The 19,832-nt window shown below is 47.0% G+C and overlaps 1 protein-coding gene and 1 long non-coding RNA gene across 6 annotated transcripts in view; one reads left to right on the top strand and one right to left on the bottom strand.

Moving 5' to 3' along the window:
* The window catches only part of LOC138166011 (uncharacterized), a 233,810-nt gene that overhangs the window by 72,226 nt on the left and 141,752 nt on the right, over positions 1-19,832 (bottom strand). The gene's annotated exons all lie outside the window — the stretch shown is intronic.
* The window catches only part of PHF14 (PHD finger protein 14), a 183,503-nt gene that overhangs the window by 62,608 nt on the left and 101,063 nt on the right, over positions 1-19,832 (top strand). For all 5 annotated transcript variants that reach the window (XM_069094448.1, XM_069094450.1, XM_069094446.1 and 2 more), the window contains one exon: positions 7,686-7,854. In XM_069094448.1, coding sequence (XP_068950549.1) covers positions 7,686-7,854 — 169 coding nt within the window. The remainder of the gene's footprint in view (positions 1-7,685; positions 7,855-19,832) is intronic.

Here is a 19,832-nt window from a genome sequence, read left to right as displayed (position 1 = left end):
ACAGGTCATTTGTGTTCTGTGCCCTGAAGGGCTTAGAAGTTTCCCAAGGCCCTACCCAGCAGCCAGATGTCTTTGTGACCTTGTATTCACACTGCGTCCCAGCCCAGGCCCTGTCTGAGTCTGGGATGACAAAGCCTCTTACAGCAAATTCCAGGGTATCCTTCCTTGCCCTCTGAGGTCACCAGCACGATCTGACTCCTCACAGACGACCTTGATGCCCTTCACTGAGTCAGTCCCTGGAGCCTTCTCATTAGTGGACCTGGCCAGTGAAGAGGGTATTGGGGCCTGTATTTCCTGAAGGTCTTGTTCAATGTACAGGCCCTGAGTTTGTGAATCCTTTGGAACTGTCAAGTGTGCCTTTATAGAAAGGCAGGACAGTCACGGTCCTGAAATTTGGATGGGCATATCCTGCGATTCCATGCAGGGTTGAGGGTTGCCCCAGAGTAAGTAAGGTTCTTTATCTCCTAAAATTTGTCATTATTTTAGGTAAGAGGTAAAGGAAGATTAAAAGAAGGGAATGAGTAAATAATGGCCTCGCAAGGAATGCCAGTTGAAAAAGATAAGATCCATTAAAAATTAGAAGGGAGAAGGGGAAAAGTCCTCAAGTGAGCACAGGTTTTAGAGGACAAATCCTTTTATTAAGGGGCTTTGTTCTGTGAAGTCTGGATTCAGTCACAGGGCTGACTGCACTCGAGGACCTAGAAGGGCACAGGTTCCCCACCCCTGGTCTAGAAAGAGCAGTGGTTGTGCTGCTATTACAACAAGAATTGCTTTTGAGTTCTGGTAGTTGCCGTGGCCATGGACTCTGCCTTCCCTGTATAGCACCACACAGACTGCCAGGCTTGTTTCTGGTACAGCCCTCATAGCTATCATCTGGCCCCTGTCAAGAAGGGACCAGCTTACCCTATCAAGTGCCAGCCAAGTACCACCCACAGGCAGGCCAGCCAGCCTGGCTACAGCATCAGGGTGCCCTGTAGGAGACAGGAGGCAGCATGCGTCTGGCAAGTCGAACCCCTACCCGAACCCTGTCTGTTCTCAGGCTCTGAGCCCAAGAGCCTTGGGAAGAGCAGTGCTTCCACCCTGCGGCCCTCAGCAACCTCCAGCCTGGAATTCCTGTAGGACCTATGGTCACAGCTAGTGAAAACCCAGGAAAGGAAGGGCTTGGCCCTGTCAGATGGTGATACAGGAACAGAAATAGGTGTGATTTTGTCAGTGGGAATGATAAAGAAGAGACATGACCATCTGTTTTGCCCCTATCCCTAGCGACCACGGGACCTTTCCCTCTGCTTCGAAGCTAAAACCTTGCCCTCATCTTGTGTCCCCCTTCAGAATGTGAGCTTTTTGTGAGCAGGGACCATCGGATGTTCTCGTTTGTATTCCAAGTGCTTAACACCCAGCTTTGCCTGTAGTAACGCTTCTTAACTACCTCATATATTCATTCACTCAATCCACAATTGATCCTTTATAGCCCTGGCAAGTTGTGGTGGGGATCGGCCGATGGCATTAGAGACACTGCACGTGTTTAGTGAGTTGGGCTGAGACTTGAGCTAGTTGGGTGGATGGCCTGTGGGGAATTCCACCTAGCTTCTGGCAGAACCTAGTGCCCATCTTGGGAATCCCAGCATTCCGCTGGTGTTTCTGCATAACTGCAAGTGTTTGAAAACTGTTGTCTCTGAAGGATTATAGTGAAGTATCACCCGTGGGGCAGTTGAGAAGCACATGGTGGTTGATGTGTGATCATTGAGATATTCCTAATGTAGATGGGTAGAAAGGACTATCCTCAGAGACACTCACCAGCAGAAACATTACTGAACTGGCCAAGAGTGGAGAGTCAAGGGTGATGACCATTGGACAGCCCATGTGCCTTGGAGTGCTTGTGATAGCGAGGGGGAGAGAGGAGGAGAGTGATGAAAGCTGTGCAGGAAAGTGGCACGGAGAGGTGGCTGTGACAGGAAGCTTTGATGGATTGTCCAACCTGATCCACCCGAGGCTTTGTGGATATTTCTAAGAGACAAGTGATAGGGAATCCTCTGAAAACTCTTGTTAAGCCTTCTTAGGCATCTGCATTAGCTCCAGTATCATCTGTCCTGGCCCAAGGCATCCTTCACTTCCTTCCACTGTCCCAGTGTGACAGCTGGCATGTGGTTGAACCAGTGGGGCTAAGAAGAGTGGCCTGCTCTTCAGTCTCCCATCTCCTGCCATGCCTGTCCTTTGAGGGTAGAGGAATAGTGCCCTCCACTCACTCACACGTAGGCAGACCCTTCACATCCTGTTGAATCTGACCTTCTCTAGATTGCCTTCCAAACCCCATTTCTCAGGCCCATCCACCCACCCTGAAGTTTCTCCACCTAGCCCTGCCACTGTGCCACCTGGAATGCCTATTCTATAGGCAGCAAGCTTCCCTTCATCTCACATGCATTCTTCCCTCACTCTTTACATCTACTAGCTCTTACTGAAACCTAGCACTCCTAATGACACAGCGCCCCTGGCTCCCCTGGAGACATCATCAGTCATTCTTCTCGATTTACAGGTTAGGGTAGGGGCAGTTGGCATACCCCTTGCTTCCCATTGTCCTTTCTAGATTCTCCCCTTTCCTCCATCACTCTATAACATCTCCTCCTTTGAGGTCCATGCTTTTCATATCTATGATTTAATGAGAATCCTTTCCATGAGGTTGATACCTGGCTTACCTCCCCAACTCCTGCCCTCATACTAGGAAACTTCAATCTACATATTAATTCTTCCTCAGATACACTAATCACTTATTTCCTCAAGCTTCTTTTGTCCCGTGAGCTCCTCTTCCACCCCACCTAGCCAAGCACAGACATGGTCATATCTGTTACCTGGCCATCACCCACATGTAACACCTCCTTGTAAAGAATTCTGAAATCGGGGATGGAGTTAAGATGGCGGAGTAGAAACAGGACTTATGCGCAGCTCTGGCTCCCACCTCCTCCAATTCATGTAAAAAATTACTCTAGACAAACTTTGGAGCTACAGAACCCACAAAATGACACGGAGAAGCTGACCTCTTGCTGAGGACAGCCCATCAGGCTGGCAGGAATCAGCCAGCGCAGTGCTCTGGGAGCCAAGCCCAATCCTGCACGAGCCTGAGGTTTTAGCCTCAGAGTGGCCTGACCAGCCCCGGCTAGAGGGACTTAAGATCACCAGTAACTGTGGCGATTTCCAGAATTATCAACCCATAGATGCTCAGGACAAAGTGAGAGGTCAGTGCAGTGTGTACTTTTGGGACCTGGGAGGATGGTCAGGCCTTTGCCCCCAGGGCGAGAAGTGGATGAGGGGTGGTAGCCATCCAGCCACTGCTACGTGGCTGCTTCAGAGCTCGGGGCCTGCAGATTGTAGGGGGACCAAGCTTCCAGTCTGAGGAGTAATTGCTCTTGCTTTAACCTGCTGTGATCTGGATCACTGTCTGGGGTGTGTGACCAGAACATGTGGAGGCTTCAGAGAAGGCAGCCAACTAATAGCTTCAGCAGCTGAGAAAACCCCAGCAATTGGGACAAAGCTTCCTTCTCTGGTAGCAGAGTTCTACTGTGGCAAAAAGCTCAGAAGTCAAGTAATTGCAACATGAGCAAGCAAAGGAAAGCAAGCAGAGCAATCTGACTTTGGATTCCTTTTTTGGGGACAGAAAGGATCAAAGGATGGAACAGGAGGAAGACAGTGAAATCAGAACTCCTGCACCAAAAGCTTCCATCAAAAGAATAAGCTGCTTAAGAAGTATTTTGAAAACCAAATAAGAGAAGAGGAGGAAAAATCGGGAAGAGAAATATGAACAAAGCAAGAAAATTATGAAATGAGAGTCAACAGCCTGACTGAGGAAAATCACAACTTAAAAAACAGACTGACTCAAATGGCAAAAGAGGCTCAAAAAGGCAATGAGGAGAAGACTGCCTTAAAAAAGCCGAATTTGCCAGATGGATAAAGAATCTCAAAAGCTCAATGAGGAGAATCATTGCTTCAGAATTAGAATGGAACAAATGGAATCTAGTGACTTTATTTGAAATCAAGATACTATTAAACCAACCCAAACAAATGAAAAAATAGAAGGCAATGTGAAATATCTCATTGGAAAAACCACGGACCTGGAAAATAGATCCAGGAGAGATCATTTAAAAATTATTGGACTACCTGAAAGCCATGATCAAAAAAAGAACCTAGAAATCATCTTTCAAGAAATTCTCAAGGAAAACTGCCCTGATGTTTTTGAACCAGAGGGGAAAATAGAGGTTGAAAGAATCCACCAATCACCTCCTGAAAAAGATCCGCAAAAGAAAACTCCTAGGAATGTTATAGCCAGGTTCTGGAATTCCAAGATCAAGGAGAAAATATTACGAGCAGCCAAGGAGAAACAATTTGAATACTGTGGAAACACAGTCAAGATAACTCAGGACCTGGCAGCTTCTACATAGAGGGATCGAAGGGCTTGGAATATGATATTCCAGAGGCCAAAGGAGCTGGCATTAAAACCAAGAATCACCTACCCAGCAAAACTGAATATCATGTTTCAGGGGATAATATGCTCATTCAGTGGAAGAGAGGACTTTCAAACATTTTTTTTTTAACTTTTGGAGGGCAATTGGGGTTAAGTAACTTGCCCAAGGTTACACGGCTAGTTTTTTTGTGTGGGTGTTAAGTGTCTGAGGCCAGAACCGAGCTCAGGTCCTCCCGACTCTGGAGCCGGTGCTTTACTCACTGCGCCACCTAGCTGCCCTGCTTTCAAACATTCTTGATGAAAAAAAAACAGAGTTGAATAGAAAATTTGACATTCAAATACAAGAAGCAAGAAAAGCATGAGAAGGTAAACAGGGAAAAGAAATCATAAGGAATTTATCAAAGTTGAACTATTTATATTCCTACATGGAAAAACAATAATTGTAACTTATGAAACTTTTCTCAGTATGAGAATAGTTGAAGGGAATGGAAATGTGTATATACATATATATGTGTATATATATATACACATATATATGTATACATCCACATATGTCTATATAATAAGGAGGGTATATGGGTGTGTGGATACATATGTGAATGTGTGTATATATGTGTACAGGTATACATAGACAGAGGGCACAGGACCAATTGAATAGGAAGGGATGATACTTAAAAGGTGAAATTAAGAGGTGAGAGGAATATGATGAGAGGAGATGGGGAGAGACAGAATGGGGTAAACTATCTCATATAGAGGAGGCAAAGGAAATTGGTTACAATAGAGGAGCAGAATAGGAAGGCAAAAGGGAATGAGTCAACCTTATTCTCATTGAATTTCGCTTAGCGAGGGAATTAAATTCACACTAAATAGGGTATCTCATGCTGTAGGAGAGGAGGGGGGAAAGGGATGAGAGGGAGGATGATGGAAGGGAGGGCAGGCTGGGGGGGAGGGAAGTTGGAAGCACCCACTTTTGAAAAGGGCCAGCATCAAAATAGAGAATAGAACAAGTGGGAGGTGGGATAGGAGGGAGGCAAATCTGGTCAGTCTTTTGCAATATATCCACTATGGAAATGTTTTGCATAGCTACATATGTACAACCTATACTGAATTGCTTATCTTCCCAGTAAGGGTAGGTGACTAGGGAGGAAGTGAATGAATCTGAAATCCAAAGTTTTAAAATCAAATGTTTAAAAAAAATATATATATATACACACACATATTATTATTTTACGTGTAACTGGTAAATAAGATATATAGGCACTGGGGCATAGAGATCCACTGTGCCCTACTGGAAAGTTGGCGGGGGTATGGGGGAAGATATAGGAGAGAGCAGACTGGGGAGGGGATATTCAGTGGGATCGCTTTTTTGGGGTGGTGGGTAGGGAAAAATGGGGAGAAAATTTGTAACTCAAAATCTTGTGTAAATGAATGATGTAAACTAAAAAATAAAAAAGAGAGGAAAATAAAAAAAAAGAATTCTGAAATCCTCTCATCTGACCATAATCCATTGGCTTTCCACCTCTCCTGCCTTCCCTTATGAAACACTACTCTTCATCTGCACCATGGCCTCCAAGCCCTTGACCAGGCCATCTCCCCTGCACCAGCCGCTCTCTTCTGCTGCCCATCTTGACTCCTTGGCAAAGCAGTTCAACTCTATGCTGTCCTTCTGTCTTGAATCCCTCATGGCCTTATATCATTGTTTAGGCCTCATTAAGCCTCAGCCTTGTCTCATTCCCACCATTTTTCCCCTTGACTCTTATACATGCATATGCTTCTTGAATGAAGGTGGAACAACAGATGTTTGCCACACAACCTCAGCTAGGCCCTCAGTGCTGACTGGCAGTCCTGTCCCACTCACTGTCCCACTCTCCATACTGGCTCTTCCAGTCCTTCCCTTTTCTCCCCACTCCCTTCTGTCTTACCACTCAGGTGCCTTCTGCCACTCCACCCTGTCCTACAGGATGAAGTGACCTCATTCCTAACCAAGGGCAACCTATCCCCTGCTGAAACGGTCCTGTTCTGTCCCATCTCTTCCAGCAGACTGGCCCCTCTGTCATCCTCAGTGTCTCCTTGTCCACTGGTTCATTCTCTCCTGCCTACAGATATGTCCATTTCTCACCTTCCTGAAAAATCCCTGCTGACTATCCCACTCCTTTCTTTTCTCCTTTCCAGCTAAACTCCCTGAAAAGGCCATTTGCAGTAGGTTCCCTTCTTAATCCCTTATAATCCAGCTTCTGACCTTATCATTCTACCAGAATCCCTTGTGCAGAGTTACTCTTGGTCTCTTAGCTGCTCAGCCCTCATTCTCCTTGGCTTCTCTGCAGCCTCCGACACCGTGGGTCACGCTCTCCTTTTTGATTCTGTGTTCCCTCTGGGTTTGTGGGACATCCTGCCCAGTCCTGCTTCTCCCACCTCTCTCTGGCCCTTCTCTGCCTCTGCTGGATCCTCCTCACAGCCTCTAACAGTCAGTGTCCCTTAGCTTCTATGCTGTGACACCTCCTCTCTCTATAGTATTTCTGCTGGTGATCTTGTTAACTCCCGTGGCTTTCCTCACCATCTCAGTGGCTGATCTTGGTAACAGCAGATAATATGAAGATTACTGATCACTACATTGGCTACTCTTCCAATTGTATTTTAATGTCAGCTGGATTAATTTTTTTTTAATGACTACTGCTTTAATGAATTCTTTTGGTCTTGGAGCATTGATATTTTCATTCTCTGTAGGAATGTCCACCATGTTAGAAAATGAACCATTGATTCCTCCCCCCCGAGAAGTTAGCTTTCTTGGGCACCTTTTGAACAGGACAAATTCCTTGCAGTTTGTCACTGGTAAACAGTTGAAAAGATAGAGTGGCTGCAGTGGTGAATAGGGCCTGGCTCAGTGGGTGCCTTTCAGAATGAAGACACCACAGTCCAGAAGCCAGTAAAGAATAAAGGCGTCGTCTCCTTTCCAGAGAGGCCGTCCTCACCTTCTCTGGTTGCATTCCTTCTTCAGCCAAGTTACTGTTTCTGTAGATATGGATTGAGTTGCTTTTTATGTTAATGAGTTTCTCCGTGGTTCAGATGTGGGAGTTGCTGCGTATTGTGAGCACAGAGGCCCATTCATCTATAGAGTGAGACTTTCCCCCCCTGGGATTTGAAGTTATGAAAGTGGAGCCGTATCCACATGGAGAATGAAGGTTCAGAGGTAAAAGTGAGTGTCTAAAGACGCTGTTTGGGTTTGTTTCTGCTCTAGGCAGTGCTCAGAATGTGACCAGGCAGGGAGCAGTGACATGGAAGCTGACATCGCCATGGAAACCCTGCCAGATGGCACCAAGCGATCCCGGAGGCAGATTAAAGAGCCCGTAAAGTTTGTTCCACAAGATGTGCCACCTGAACCCAAGAAGATGCCAATTAGGAACACGGTAACTGTCGCGGGGTTTGTTTTTTAAATCATTTCACAAAGCTGGGTAATGTGAAAGAATCTCCACTGAAGGCTGGTCCAGGCCCGGTCTTGGGAGCTTCTCATTCTGGGCCCTGTGCTAGACTGACTGCTGGTCTAGGTCAGGGGGCCGTGCTGGAGGGTCAGGGGCAAAAGAGGCACACTGAGACAGCTTGGATGCATGGCTTTCTCCTTCCCCAGAACTTCATTCTCCTGCCAGAATAGCCGTTGCCTCCATCCATGCCCACTGTGTTTTAGCTAGGTAAAGCAAACTTGTAGCAGCTGCTGCACTTTGGTCACTAGATAGCCTTAACCTGAAGGGCCCCCATGATCTGGGACCCATTAGGTACTGGAGAAGAGAGGCCTTGCTGCCTAAAGAAATCCGAGTGAGAGCCTGGCAGGCAGAGTGAAGGCCGGGCAGTGCTGTTTGTGAGCATTTTTACCTTTTCTGCTTCATTGCAGTACCACAAGAGCATTTCCACCTTCCCAGCTGAACACAAAAAGAGGGTCTGGTGGGAGCATGGGAGCCTCCATTCCATGCCACTTACCTAATTAAAGAGAGAAAGTAAATGCTTTGTGCTTTCTTGTGTCCTCTTGTGTGCATTTTAAAAACATTTCAGTACCCTGATTTTTTTGCTCTCAGCATGACTAAATGCCCTTCTACCTGTGTAACCTGGCTTCCCCCCATTACAGACCAAGAGAAGGAAGAGGGAGGGGCCCTTGTTACAAATCATCAGGGCCTGTACCCCCAGGGGCTGTGTCCAGAAATCCTATGTATTCAGGTCACAATTTGTCCCATCATTTCACCATTGGATGGACACTCTTTTTTTCCCTCTTCACTACAACAAAAATGGCTTCTACGGATGTTTGATGATGTGGGTGTAGAGGGCTTTTTCCTCCATATTGCTTACTGAAATCTTATCAGGGTAAAACTTTTGAGAGTGAGGCGGGGGCCACACCTGCTGGTGATTTTTGTTCCCCTCTTTTCTAATTTGTTCCTTTTGGTCTCTTTAAAATATTCTGCTTAATGCCTTATTGATTTTTTGAATAAGCAGCTCCTACTTTCACAGTCTGTTTGACTAGCTCATATGCTCCCCCCAGTAATGAGAAAAGATGGCCCCTTCACAGCAGTCTTCCTTGCATGCTCTCCCAGTGGCAGAGCTGTTGGATGCTGGGTGGCCAGCCTTCACTCTCCCCATCTGGCTGGCTGTCACCAGTGCTTCCGTGGCCTCACACATCCTTTTAAAAGCTCTGTACCCATTCCTTCCTTCCTTTTGATGTGTAGTGGGTGGAGCCTCACATGTTTCCTCTCAACTGCCTATAATTCCATTCCCCTGTCTTTAAACAGAGGTGGCAGTACCTGCCTAGGCCCAGGTCCAGCCTCTGGGAGCCATTGCAACCTGGAGACTAGATGGGGACATTTGGGGAGAGTCCGGGTTTTCTGTGCTTGTGGTGGGTAGAGGGTGGACATCAGCAGTGGGCACGGAGACTCACGAGGAGGCTGCAGTTGTCATCGGTAAGGGAAAGGCTCAGGGCTCTAGTTGGCCTGGGTCCCATCATGTGCTTAGTGATGGGTGAGTAGAGAGAAGATCTGTCAAGGACCTGAAAGTGTATGGTGAGGAGGGAGGAAGAGAGAGGTGGGTGAAAGCCTGGCCGAGGTCTTAGGAGGTAGAGGGTCAGCCTCAGTGGCCAGCAAGGTGCCGCTCCTCTTGAAGATGCTGTGATGGGCTCCTTGCGTGGGGTGGGGAAACATCCTTTCAGTTTTGGTGTGAAGGCTTTCGCTGGCTCTGCAGATGGCAAGCACTGGTTTGTCTCTAGGAGATTCCTTTCAGATGTTTGCCTTCCCATCCTTTGGTGTAGCTGATGTTGGCAGTGGGCATCACGGAGTTTTGGACCTGCCTGCCATCTGACTTGGGAAGCATGCTTGTTTTATCTGGAGGCTTTACATATTGGTCAGTTTTGTTATCATAAAGGCAACTGACCCCCTAAAAGGGGCAGATCTGGGGATGTATGCCAGTGAGGGAACAGCTCATGGCCTCACCCATGTTAGTGTCACCTTTGGCTGCAGTTGCCTTCTGTCTTGGGATGATTTGCTTCCATTACAGTAGAAGGTGACCCCTTGAGGGCTCTTAGTGTCCACATGTGTCTGGTACAAGGCCCTTCAGTGCTATCATAAGGAAGCATTCTGAGGCATCCCATCACCTCCTGTGGTTGTGGGGACGGGGGCCTTGTTTCTGTGGTTACATTATTTTTGTCATTTCTGTGCATACATTCTTTCTTTGGAGTCAGCTTGGAATGTTACCAGTCAGAACTGATTGATTGTTTTGTTAATTGTCTAGTTTTAAGAGATTGATGGAGAAAATGTGAATCATGCAGATCCCAGCTAAAAAGGTGTCTTAGGTACATTCCACCCCCCCCCCCCTTGCTGCAGAAAGCTGATTGTTAAAGATTTACCAGCACAGCCCTATTTGGGCCCCAGAGGACTTTGTAGAATCTCTTTATACCTTCTGAGAACTGGGTCTTTCTGCCAACTCTGGGGCTTGGAGTGAAGCCCAGAGACCTTGCTGCTTCTGCCGGCTGTGTGATAAAAGAGGAGGGACCTGGGGCGGCCAGGTGGCACAGTGAGTAAGAGCACCGGCCCCGGAGTCAGGATGACCTGGGATCGAATCCGGGCTCAGACACTCAGCACCCACCCAGAAACACCTGGCCGGTAACCTTGAGCAAGTTACTTAAACCCAATTGCTTTTTAAAAAAAAAAAAAAAAGGAGGGACCCCTTGGGAAAGGCTAAGTCTGGGAGATTCTGCGATGGAGGATGCGGCAAATGGGAAGGGTCGCTGTGTGGGGCCCAGGAAGGCAGTTGGGAAGTGTCCTTGTTGGCTCAATCTTTTTTCTCAGTTGTGGTCACCTCTTATTTGGGACGAGCTCAAGGCATCCTCCCGCAGACTCTCATTTGTAGGTGTTCCTGTCCTGATTGTTCAAGGAGCAGCAAAGTCCTTGGATGTGGCCGTACTGAGACAGGTTCCTGTGTCATTGTGAGCACATGCAGACTTCCCAAGCCCAGCGAGCCTGGGGCCCAGAGATCTGCCCTCATCTGTCCCTGCAGGGCTCTACAATGGGCCACCATCCTTCTGTTCTCATCCGTCTCGTCTCTTCAGACTTAGAGGCCTCCCAACCATGTATAGTCAGAGATCCCTGCAGGCCTCTCACACTGGCCCTGACGTGACCACCATCGTCCTGCACAAGCCCTGCCCCTGCAGAGGGCTCTAGGGTTGGTCTCATTTGCATTCTTCGTTTGTCAGAAGATAGCTTGTGTGCCAAATTCACCAGTCCCAGTTTGTTAGTGTTGCAGATTCGAATTAATGACAGTTATTTGTGCCCATCTGCCGAATGAACACGGTGATGATACTCGGTCTGGCTCCACAGCCCAGCTGGTCGGCACTGGGGAATCCTCAGGGGCAGGGTTTGACCAGCTGTCAGCTCCCAAAATGCATTTGCTCTTTGCTTAATTAATAAAGTGATGCAGTGTATTTTAGATAATCTTGGCCTACAGATGTATACACTCTCTGCCTTTCTTGACTGTCCCAGGGGCTCTGGAGTGGTTCTCTAACGAGGCCTTCCCAGCTTCACTGGAAGCGCTTGATAAATCCTTATTGACTGACTGACTTAAAAAAAGCGAAAAACGAGAACAAGATCTTTGCCTTAATGTGAGCCTGGTTTGTTTTTGTTTTTCGTTTTTGCTCAGGAGGCACACTTTGGAAACACCATTTTTATTAGATGTAATGATAGTAATCTGATGAATAATTATCATGGACTAATGTTGAAAGGCTTTGGCTGATAGGCCGGCTCCTTTTCTGCTCTTCCACCTGCCTGATTCAGGGGCTCAGGGGGGTGGGAACAGCCCTGCCTTGCTGGGTTCGTTGAAAATGTCCCTGTTCTTCTGGGAAATAAATATTCACTCTCAAAGCCCTTTTTAGGAGCAGTCTCAGTTTTAAAAGAGTAAAGTGCCTCTTAAACGTTACCCTGCCTACATCTAAATACCTAACCCTAAATCTACACTCCCCCCCCATCTTCTCATGTTCCCTCCAGAGCATCTGTCACAGGGTGTTGGGAAGACTTGTGTAAACTCCCAGAGTTACCATTCACGTCTGAATGTCTCGGTCCACATTACTGTTTGGATGCAGGGAGTGTGGTGCGTGGATTTGTGCAAATGTTTGGCTCTGTTCTCTGATGTGAATCCTCAGTAGGGAGCTTTTGGTGATTGAAATTGGTTTTGTTTCCTTTTATTTTAGTATTTTTCTTGATGCTGTTAGCATAAATTAAATCAGATGACATTAACCCTGTAGCCAGTTGGCAGACCTGGAATGGTTTTACTTTGGGTGCTAACCATCCCATCTGCTGCCTTTGAGTAGCCACCAGATAGAAACAGATGGCATTTTATTCACACTCCATTTAAATGTGCTCCATTTTTCTTCTTAAATATTTTGAGCTCCTCAGTTTGTGCTTTGCCTTCAATATTTCCATAATTAGCAAACAAATCCGGGTGGCAATTTTCTGTGGGAGCCAATCCAGGGTGAAGAAGGCATGGGGTAGGTGTGCCAAAGATCAGCTGGCCTGTCTTTTTCTGCTTGCATGACCCTGGAGCCCTTGGAGCTCGCCTCTGGGCTGTATGGCCTGCCTTAATTCTCCTCGATAGCATTGAGGAGGGAGAAGCTTCTCCATCCCAGAACATTTCCCTTTCTTAAGTATCAGTTTGATGGAGAAGGCATTCCTGATGTCCTAGCTAGCACTTGAAGGGTTTCCCTTTGGTTATGCATAATTGATTGGTCAGGAGAAAACAGTGCCCCGTGGCTAGACCTTCATAGCTCTCGAGGCACAGGAAGAGTGCTCAGTCACTAACCCCTTGAATACTGTGAGCAGTTGTTCTCTAACCTTGGGGAAATCAAGTTGTTACTCTCAATTATGTAGTGAAATGATACCTGTCTTCCTCCTGCCATTATCTGTCATCAGTGCATATGAAAAAAGACATGGCATAAATACGCAGCCCATGTTCTCTGGTGCACACCTTCCAAACCTGCGGTGCCAGCTCTGCGTGACAGAGAGATGACCCATCCCGTGTGATGACCTGAAGCTGCACTCAGCCTGAGAGGAGCCTTTGATTCCAGGCCTAGGCTGCGGCCTGGTGCTGGTACAGGACTTTGGCGTAGCAGCATTTTTGTCCTAGCATCACAGTCGCCGTTTTCCTGTCAAAGGAGTGAATGCTTGGCAAGTGCCTGGGTTATGTCTGAGGCTCTGGCTTCACGCTGGTGTCTGAGACTCAGTTCTCACTCTTTGATGAACTCTGGGAATCCTGAAACAAGTGGAAAGACAGTCTTTGCTCTCAAGAAGCTTCCATGCTAATGGGGGAAGACAGTCTGAAAAGGAAGCTGTCCAGGGAAGAGAGAGGTGAAGGATGAGTGCTCCCCAGTGTGTGGCCTAGAGAGCAGTGGCTGCTTGTGGCCTGTAGCCTCAGCTTCCTTATCAGTAAGCATTCCTGGAGAATCTTCATACATGTCAGTGCAGAATTGGTTAGTGTTTAGTCATTACAGTTGTGTCTGACCCCATCTGGGGTTTTCTTAGTAGAGAGGCTGAAGTCATTTGCCTTTTCCTTATCCAACTCATTTTATAGATGAGGAAAATAGGGCCAGCAAGGTTAAATGACATGCCCAGAGTCCCATAGCTAGTAAGTGTCTGGGGCCAGATGTAATCTCAGGGAGGTGAGTCCTGACACTGTGTCCATTGTACCACCTAGCTTAGCTGCCCCTTCCACTTATTCTGTGGAGAGTAGCTCTCTAGTATTTGAAATTTGGAGGCTATGAACTGTTTTTTTTTTTTTTTACTTTCTTCCTGTTTATATCATTAGACCACTCCCTTTTTCATCCTTAGCTTTTTGCCTTCAGGGAGAACACATACAAAAACCATCTACCAGGTCCAGATGTACATGCTTGGAAATAGTAGCCATAGCAACCTAGGAAGTATTGGCTGGGCTGGGGACCAAAAGAATCCTCATAATTTGAACACATTTGATGAACTGGCCGTCCTAGGGCATGACATTGAGACCAGACACTAGGTCAGCATGTGGAAGACCTGGTTAGTTAATGAATCCAGAGGCTGTTGGTACCACAATATTACTGAAACAGGAAGCATCTCATGCCTTTTTTGAGCTCCATTGGGCAGATTATCTGAGGAAGCCAAGATGCAGAAATGAGGAAGGAGAACACTTCAGGCATGGACAGCAGCTGCAGAAAATGCCCAGAGTCTGGCGATGGAGTGTCTTGTGGGAGGAAGGTCTAGGACCCTGGTGTCACGGGATCACAGTATGAGGGCACGTAATGTAGAGGGAGGCTGGAAGGATGGGAGCGGAGCAGTGAAGGAGTTTGAACAGCAAACCGAGGATTTTGTATTTCGTGCTGCAGGAGGGGTGATAGGGAGCCATTGGAGTTATTGAGTATGTGTGGGGAGGGGGCTGGTGACATGGTCAGACCTCTGCTTTAGGAAGACCCCTTGATGGCAAAGTGGGGCCCACCTAGCAGGCCATTGTGGTAGTGCAGGTGAGGCGGTGAGGGCTTGCCCCACGGTGTGCTGGCTTCAGATGAGAGAAAGGGGCCGATTCTAGAGATGGTACGAAGGTAACCTCTGCGGGCCTTGGCAGTAGATTGGATATGTGGTAAGGAGAGTAGAGAGGAGCTGAGGTTGACCCCTGGGCTTGGAGCCAGGGCATGGGAGGGTGGCAGTCTCCTTGCCAGTAAGAGGGAAGGTTACAGGTGGGGGGAGAGTGAGCTCAGTTTTGGACAGGCTGAGTCTGTGGCCATCTGGTTCAGGATGTCCAGTGGGCAGTTGGAGATGAGAAATGCAAGTCAGCAGAGAGGCCGAGGCTGGCCGAGTAGAGTAGAGAGTAATCTCACCTCCCTGAGATTACGTCTGGCCCCAGACATTAGCTGTGTGACTCTGAGCATGAAACTTAACCCTGTTTGCCTTAGTTTCCTCATCTGTAAAATGAGTTGGATAAGGAAAAGGCAAATGACTCCAGCCTCTCTACTAAGAAAACCCCAGACGGAGTCAGACACAACTGTAACATGAGCATAGGAAGATACAGGAATCCCGGGGAGCTGATGAGATCCTCCAGAGCCCCGGGGAACACCACTGCCTGGTGGGTGGGAGTGAGTGTGTGCACAGCCCCCGTCATGTGCCGGGCACTGTGCTAAGGGCTGTTATAGACGCCACCTCATTGGGAGGTAGGTGCTTGTTATCCCCATTTCACAGCTGAGGAAACGAAGGTGAAGTGACTTCACGGGTCACACAGCGAGCAGATGCCTGAGACTGGATTGTAACTCGGGCCTTCCTGCCCCCAGGCCCAATACTGCGAGCACTCTGGTGCTCTCGGCTGCCCCAGAAGGAGAAGAGCGCACGTTTACAGTGTCAGCTCAGCAGCTGCAGCGAAGGCAGGCCAGTGCAGAGGGAGAGAAGGCCTTTCCTAAGCCTTTCTAAGGCAAGCACACAAGGACGGGGAGATATCTGGTTATGGGAAACAGCCTCCTCCAGGGCTTAGGGGAGAGGAGGGTCAGTGCCCAGTCCTTCCCTGCCTCTGGGCCTGTGCCCACGTGCCCTGCCAGTCTGGGCTGCTCTGGGTCCCGACTCACCAGTGAACAGAGGAGACTCGCCTTTGTTGTCATTTCCTTTAGTGATGCCGCTGAGGGGCTCAGGTGGTTCAGGCGGAGGTTGTCCCGTCAGTCTGGTTTTCCATTGCTCTTGTCATTTATGTTTCTTTTTTTTTTTAATTAATTTATTTTTTGGGGAGGCCAGCTGGTGCAGTGAGTAAGAGCGCCCGCCCCGGCGTCGGAAGACGCGGGATCGGTTCCGGCCTCAGATACTCGGCACCCACACAAAAATAACTGGCCGTGTAACCTTGAGCAAGTTACTTAACCCCAATTGCTTTAAATATATATATATATATATATATATATATATATATATATATTTATTTATTTTTAGTTTTCAACATTCATTTCCACAAGATTTTGAGTTACAATTTTTTGTCTCCCCATCTTTCTCCTGCCCCCACCTCAAAATAGCAAGGCTACTGAATACCCCTCCCCCCAATCTGTTCTGTCTTATATCCTCCCCCTTCACCCCCCTAACTTTCTGGTATGGCAGGATAGGTTTCTATACCCCAGTACCTGTATATCTTATTTCCCAGTTGCATGTAAAAAAACAGCTTTTAAACATTTGTTTTTAAAACCTTGGGTTCCAGATTTTTTTTCCCTTCTTCCCTCCTCACCTACCCTCACTGGGAAGATAAGCAATTGAATATAGATTGTACATGTGTACTTAGGCAAATCATTTCCATAGTAGTTATATTGTGAAAGACTAACTATATTTTCCTCCATTCTTTCCCACCCCCCTCTCACTTTTTTTTTCTTTCTCCCCTTCCCCCCCCCCCCTTTTTTTTTTTTTAAGCAATCGGGGTTAAGTAACTTGCTCAAGGTTACACGGCCAGTTATTTCTGGGTGTGGTGCTGAGTGACTGAGCCTGGGATTCGATCTCCAGGTCGTCCCAACACTGGAGCCGGTACTCTTACTCGCTGAGCCACCTGGCCGCCCCTAACCCTGGCCCCTTTTCAAAAGTGTTTGCTTCTAACTACCCTCTCCCCCAGTCTGCCCTCCCCCCTATCCTCCCCCTTCCTGTCCCCTACTCCCCTACTGTCCTGTAGGGTAAGATACCCACCTGAGTGTGTATGTTATTCCCTCCTTAGGCCAAACTCAATGAGAATCAGGTTGTCCCGTCCCCTTTCACCTTCCTGCTCCTCCCCTCCATTGTAACAGTTTTCTCTTGCCTCTTTTATAGGAGATAATTTACTCTAAATTCCTCTCACCTCTTAATTTTATTATTTAGATATAATCCCTTCATATTCAGCTCATCCTGTACCTTCTGTGTATACAAAAACATACAAATGCCCACACTCACATATATATTTATTTATATGCACATACATCCTCCTATACATACATATATATATTCCCTTCAACTATCCTCATACTGAGAAAAGTCTTATGAGTTACAATTATCGTTTTTCCATGGAGGAATGTAAATAGTTCTACTTTAATAAGTTCCTTATGATTTCTTTTTTCCTCTTTACCTTCTCATGTTTCTCTTGCTTCTTGTATTTGAAACTCAAATTTTCTATTCAGCTCTGTTTTTCTTCAAGAATGCTTGAAAGTCCTCTGTTTCATTGAATGAGCATATTTTTCCCTGTAGCATTTTACTCAGTTTTGCTGGGTAGGTGATTCTTGGTTTTAATCCCAGATCCTTTGACCTCCAGAATATCATATTCCAAGCCCTTTGATCCCTTAAGGTAGAAGCTGCTAGGTCTCGTGTTATCCTGATTGGGTTTCCACAATACACAAATTGTTTCTTCCTGACTGCTTGCAGTATTTTCTCCTTAACCCTGGGAACTCTGGAATCTGGCTATGATATTCCTAGGAGTTTTCTTTTTGGGATCTTTTTCAAGAGGCAATTGGTGAATTCTTTCAATTTCTATTTTGCCCTCTGATACCAGAATATCAGGGCAATTTTGCTTGATAATTTCTTGAAAAATGGTGTCTAGGCTCTTCTTTTGAATATGGCTTTCAGGGAAACCAATAATTTTTAAATGATCTCTCCTGCAGCTATTTTCCAGGTCAGTGGTTTTTCCAATGAGATATTTCACTTTGCCTTCTATTTTTTCATTTGTTTGGAACTATTTTGTAGAATCTTGATTTCTCATAAAGTCATTAGCTTCCAATTGCTCCAGCATAATTCTGGAGTGATTCTCTTCAGTGAGTTTTTGAAATTCCTTTTCCATCTGGCAGATTTGGCTTTTTAAGGCATTCTTCTCCTCATTGGCTTTTTGGGCCCTTTTTTGCCATTGAGTTAGTCTATTTTTAAGGTCTTATTTTCTTCAGTGTATTTTTGGGTCTCTTAGCAGGCTGTTGACTCACTTTTCATGATTTTCCTGCATCATTCTCATATCTCTTCCCAATTTTTTCTCCACTTCTCTTACTTGATTTTCAAAATCCTTCTTGAGCTCCTCCATGGCCTGTAATCAGTTCATATTTTTCTTGGAGGCTTTTTGGTGCAGGAGTTCTGACTTTGCTGTCTTCCTCCTGCTCCGTGCCTCGATCCTTTTTGTCCTCAAAGGAGGATTTTGTCCCCAAAAATGGTTTGGTTGTGCTTCCTCTGCTCATTTTGGCAGCCAATGATTTGACTTTTGAGCTCCTTGCCATGGCAGAACTCTGCTTCCAGAATGAAGAGAGCTATGTCCCAGATGGCTGGGGTTTTCACAGCTGCCAGAGCTATTAGATGGGCACTCTCTCTACAGTCCCCACATGCTCTGGCTCTCTGGCCACACTCCCCAGGACCACCACCTCAGACCTCAATCCAGAATCAAGCAGGTTAAAGCAAGAGCAGTTACCTTCTGAATGGTGGCTTGGTCTCCTTACGATCTGCAGGCCAGGAGCTCCAGAAGCAGCCACGTGGCAGTGGCTGCAGCCACCGCTTCTCCTCCACTTCCCGCCCCAGCGGTAGCAGCCAGATCATGCTCCCCCTGTCCCAACAAAGTTCCACACTGACCTTTTTACTTTGTCTTTTGCATTTGTGGATTGAGAAGTCTGGAAACCACTAAGGCTGCATCTGCTCCAGGTGCTGCTGGTTGGGGCCGCCCTGGGACTAAAATCAGGACTCAGGTGGGCTGCCCTTAGCGCCCAGCACGCTGTGATGGACCCTTCCTGTGGCCTGCCAGGCTCCCTTCAGTGGGAGCTCTGTTTCTCTTGTCACGTTGTGGGTTCTATGGCTCTGAGGTTTGTTTAGAGTCATTTTTTACCTGTATTGGAGGAGGTGGAAGCCACAGCTGCGGGGAAGTCCAATTTCTACTCTGAGATCTTAGCTCTGCCCCCTCATCATTTGTGCTTCATCCAGTTTCTTTTTTTTTTTTTTTTAAGCAATTGGGGTTAAGTACCTTGCTCCAGGTTACACGGCCAGGTGTTTCTAGGTGTGGTGCTAATGTCTGAGCCCAGATTCGATCCCATGTCATCCTGACTCTGGGACCCGTGCTCTTACTTGCTGAGCCACCTGGCTGCCCTTGCTTCATTCAATTAAACAAAGCTGTGGGACTTTTGTCATCATTGTGGCAGACGTGGTGCGTCTTCTCGATGTCATATTCTGCAAAGTAAATGAGTTTTAGTGGCAGTGTCTGAACTGATCAGGGCCTGCATTTTAGTGTGAAAATCCAGGCTTTGGGGGATTCAGATGAACTTAGGAAATTTCAAACATTTTAATGTAACTAGGGCTGCAAATGGTCCTAATGACAATAGAATAACTATTTTCCTGAAAACCAACTAGTTTTATCAATCTACCATACTTTTTTTTTTTGTTTGCTTGTTTCTTTGCACATTTTTTGGAGGCAGTTGGGGTTAAGTGACTTGCCCAGTGTCACACAAGTAGCGAGGGTCTGAGGCAGCACTTGAACTTGGGTCCCCCTGACTCTAGGGCCAGGGCTTTATCCTAGATGCCGCATAATCCACCACTCTTTGATGGCACAATAGAGATCCAGACTTGGAAGATGGCCCCTCAGACCATCTTTCCCAGTTCCCTTGTTTTACAGAAGAGGCAACAGACCCAGAGAAAGGATGCATCTTGACCAGAATCACAGCTGTTAAACAGCGCAGGCCTCAGTTGGGTCCAAGTCTGTTGGCCTCGCACGTGATGCCGTTTCCCCTTGTCTGGGTCCTGCTCACAGTGCCTGGTGCAGGGTAGGTGCCTCATGGTGGCTTGGGCTGAATGCACGGTCAGCTTACTCGTGATGCCTTGGGGCAGTCCCACCCAGGTGTCCTGCACCTTTTCTCTTTTAAAATTGATCTTCTCTTTTTCCCTGGTGTCTGCAAGTGTTG

This window comes from Petaurus breviceps, unplaced genomic scaffold (genome assembly GCF_028583685.1).
Source record: "Petaurus breviceps papuanus isolate PSGF00001 unplaced genomic scaffold, PetGlider_PUasm1.0 218, whole genome shotgun sequence".
Classification (NCBI taxonomy): domain Eukaryota; kingdom Metazoa; phylum Chordata; class Mammalia; order Diprotodontia; family Petauridae; genus Petaurus; species Petaurus breviceps.
Note: the sequence above shows the minus strand (reverse complement) of the source record. Positions and strands in the feature narration are given on the sequence as shown.